We start from the raw sequence: 3748 nt of genomic DNA on the forward strand, positions 1-3748 counted from the left end.
CCCAGGCGGCTTGTGCTGAGGCCGGCACAAGCCCGGGCAGCGGCGGGGAAGCGCAGCTCGCCCGCGGGCACCCGCAGCTCGGCCGCAGCTGGCGCGAGGGCGGGGGGCGAGGCGGGGGCGGGGCCTGCAGCCGCCGCGGCCAGACCCCACCCCCGTCAAAGGCGGCCCCGGGGAGGGCGGCGAGCGGGAGCGGGAGCGGGGCGAGCAGCCAGGGCGCGGGAGGTCACGCGAGAGTTGAGCTCGCGCGGGATTTCGCGCGGGAGTTGAGCTCGCGCGGGATTTCGCGCGGGAGTTGAGCTCGCGCGGGACGCCGAGGCAGGGCGAGGCGGGGGAGCTCAGCCATGGCCTGTGCCCGAAAGGCGCAGCCTCCCGCGTGTTGCGCACTTTCCAGAGGAGACGCGGCCACGCAGACAGAGCCCCCCTGGACGCCTGCAGCCCCCCCGGGCTGTGTCTGCAGGGAGCGCCTTCACCTCTCCCGGGTAGCGGAGGGTAGAAGGGATGGCGGGTGCGTGAGGTGCGAGCAGGCGGCTGATGCGCTCGGCCTGGCGGCAGAGGTCAAAGAGGGAGCAGAAAGGCTGCGGAGCGTCAGGGAGAGGGCAGAGCAGCAGAGAGTTGGGGTTGTTCAGCCTGGAGAAGAGAAGGCTGCGGGGAGACCTTCTTAATGTTTACAAGTATCTGAAGGGTGGGCTGAAGGAGGATGGAGCCAGACTCTTTTCAGTGGCTGCCAGTAAGAGGACGAGGGGTAACGGGCACAAGGTGGAACATAGGAAGTTCCGATCAAACCTGAGGAAAAACTTCTTCACGGTGAGGGTGAGAGCGCACTGGAAGAGGCTGCCCAGGGAGGTTGTGGAGTCTCCTTCTCTGGAGACTTTCAAGACGTGCCTGGCTGCAGTCTTGAGTAATGTGCTGTGGGCAATGCTGCTTTAGCAGGGGAGTTGGATAGATGATCTCTAGAGGTCCCTTCCAACTCTGAAATTCTGTGATTCGATGAAACGTTCAGCCTGGAGAAGAGAAGAGAAGAGAAGAGAAGAGAAGGCTCCGCGGAGACCTTGGAGCCCCTTCCAGCCCCTCAAGGGGCTCCAGGAAAGCTGGGGAGGGACTCTGGATGAGGGAGGGGAGCCATGGGACGAGGGGGAAGGGGTTTCCACTGCAAGAGGGGAGACTGAGCTGAGATCTCGGGCAGAAATTCTTGGCTGTGAGGGCGGTGAGCCCCTGGCCCAGGTTGCCCAGAGAAGCTGTGTCTGCCCCATCCCTGGAGGGGTTCAAGGCCAGGTTGGCCGGGGCTTGGAGCAAGCTGGGCTGGTGGGAGGTGTCCCTGCCCAGGGCAGGGGGTGGCACTGGGTGGGCTTTAAGGTCCGTTCCTACCCAAACCATTCCCTGAAGGGGTGGGGCGCTTCTCCCGCTCCTCTTCTCCCGCTCCTCTTCTCCCGCTCCTCTTCTCCCGCTCCTCTTCTCCCGCTCCTCTTCTCCCCCTCCTGTTCTCCCCCTCCTGTTCTCCCCCTCCTGTTCTCCCCCTCCTGTTCTCCCCCTCCTGTTCTCCCCCTCCTGTTCTCCCCCTCCTGTTCTCCCCCTCCTGTTCTCCCCCTCCTGTTCTCCCCCTCCTGTTCTCCCCCTCCTGTTCTCCCCCTCCTGTTCTCCCCCTCCTGTTCTCCCCCTCCTGTTCTCCCCCTCCTGTTCTCCCCCTCCTGTTCTCCCCCTCCTGTTCTCCCCCTCCTGTTCTCCCCCTCCTGTTCTCCCCCTCCTGTTCTCCCCCTCCTGTTCTCCCCCTCCTGTTCTCCCCCTCCTGTTCTCCCCCTCCTGTTCTCCCCCTCCTGTTCTCCCCCTCCTGTTCTCCCCCTCCTGTTCTCCCCCTCCTGTTCTCCCCCTCCTGTTCTCCTTCTCCTTATGGTTTGAGAAACCCACCACAATTTCTTGTCCTTTAGAGAACTACTCTCTCACCCGATGACCCCTCCCCAACCGGGAAGGGGAACTGGGGGAAAAACAAGGACCCAGGAGGACACTGGGGAGCTACATTGCGGTTCTGTGATGGTGACTTGGAGCACTGCAGCCACACTGGAGTCCGTGCCATGGGCGCTCTGATGCCTTGTCTCCCCTGGGCCCTCTCCTCCTGATTGTGATGGGGCTCAGCGTGTTCTCATCTGTGCTGCGGAGGAAGCTGCTTCAGGTAGGTGACTTGACTGTTGCAGCACACTGTGCTGTGGCATGGGGTGGCGAGGGATGGCGTGGGGTGGTGTGGGTGGCTGTGGTGTGGGACTGGGTGGGGCTCCCGTCTCACCCAGCTCCTGGGGACCTTCCAGAAGTGAAGGAGAAGAAGAAGCGTCAGGCAAGGAAGACAAGAGCCCAGCCGGAGAAGCAGAGCTGAGCTCTGAGAAAGCTGAGAAGGCAGCCCTGAGCTGGGGCTGTGCCGGCAGCTGCTGGCCGCTCACTCTGTCTCCTCCCTCTGCAGCTTCTCAGACAGTGGCTGGAGGAGTGGAGAAATCCTGGCCCAAGCAGGAGAAGCGGTGAGTGTGGGGGAGACCCCAGATGCTGCCCCAGACCCTCACCCCGTGCCCTGCCCCTGCCTGCGCTGGGCAGCCCTGACGGCCAGCCAAGGGGGGTGCTGCCCGCGGGTCCCGCTGGGGTCTGGGGTGCAGCGGGGTCTCTTTCTCCTCCTCTGCAGGGCGAGTGCGGAGGCCTTGAGCCGGAAGCCCCTCTCCCCACGGGCCCCGCTGGCCACCATGGACTCCATGACAGACAGAGGCTACTCTTCCTCAGCTTCCTTTACCCTTCCCGGAGGCCTGTCCTGGTGGGATGGCGGAGCTGGCAGCACTCAACCGCTCAGGACCCCGCCATCCCCCCAGGCCTGTCAAGGGGAGGGTGGAGGAGCCAGGGCCAGCCCTCTGCCAGGAGCCCCCACAGGAACTGCCAACAAGGACCACGCAAGAGGTCTACTTGACCTCTTGCACATTTTCAAGGCGTGGGGGGAGAGGCAGCAGCGCGGCGAGCCCATGGCCAGACTGCCATGGCCAGACAGCCCATGGCGAGAGCCGGCTGCCGGCCGCGCTGCATCTGCTTCAGAAATTTCCCCTAATGGCTGGGAGGTGTGGGGCCGGGAACCCCCTGGGGTGCCCCACTTCTGATCCAATAAAAAAGTCAATATTTTCTCTATCCCTGTGACTGTCAGCAGATCAGTTTTGTCCCTTGACAGGAGCAGAGAATCAGTTTTGTGTAATGACAGCAGTATGTGCTACAGTAATGCCGACTCTCCTGTGGAGATGGGGGGGCCCTTGCCCCTTGTGCATTACACCCCACCCGAAGAGAGAGACAACGTCTATTATTGTGTTTACTATCTTTATCTCAGATCATCTGTTATTATGTGTAACAATAATGCACCCTCAGTGAGTTTGCAGATGACACCAAGCTAGGAGGGAGTGTTGATCTGCTTGAGGGAAGGAAGGCTCTACAGAGGGCCCTGGACAGGCTGGAGGGATGGGCCAAGGCCAATTGGATGAGGTTTAATAAGGCCAAGGGCCGGGTCCTGCATTTCGGTCACAACAACCCCAAGCAACGCCAGGGGCTTGGGGCAGAGTGGCTGGAAAGCTGCCCCGCAGAAAAGGACCTGGGGGTGCTGGTGGCCGGCCAGCTTAACATGAGCCAGTCCTCCCCCAGATGAGCTGGGATCACTGGAAACCGGCTCAGCTCTCTCCAACCCCCCCCAAAGCAGCACAGCCCTCCCCAAAATGAGCTGGGACCGCTGGCGTCCAGCTCA

At 62.5% G+C, this 3748-nt stretch overlaps 1 protein-coding gene across 1 annotated transcript; it reads left to right on the forward strand.

Moving 5' to 3' along the window:
* The first annotated feature begins 2217 nt into the window (after window positions 1-2217).
* Window positions 2218-3147, forward strand: LOC134514615 (uncharacterized). The gene is made up of 2 exons (XM_063332695.1): window positions 2218-2501; window positions 2660-3147. The coding sequence occupies exons 1-2, from the start codon at window positions 2218-2220 to the stop codon at window positions 3117-3119; spliced, it is 744 nt and encodes a 247-aa protein (XP_063188765.1). The 3' UTR covers window positions 3120-3147.
* The last annotated feature ends 601 nt before the right edge of the window (window positions 3148-3748 follow it).

The sequence above is a fragment of the Chroicocephalus ridibundus genome, chromosome 1 (genome assembly GCF_963924245.1).
Source record: "Chroicocephalus ridibundus chromosome 1, bChrRid1.1, whole genome shotgun sequence".
NCBI classification, from domain to species: Eukaryota; Metazoa; Chordata; class Aves; order Charadriiformes; family Laridae; genus Chroicocephalus; species Chroicocephalus ridibundus.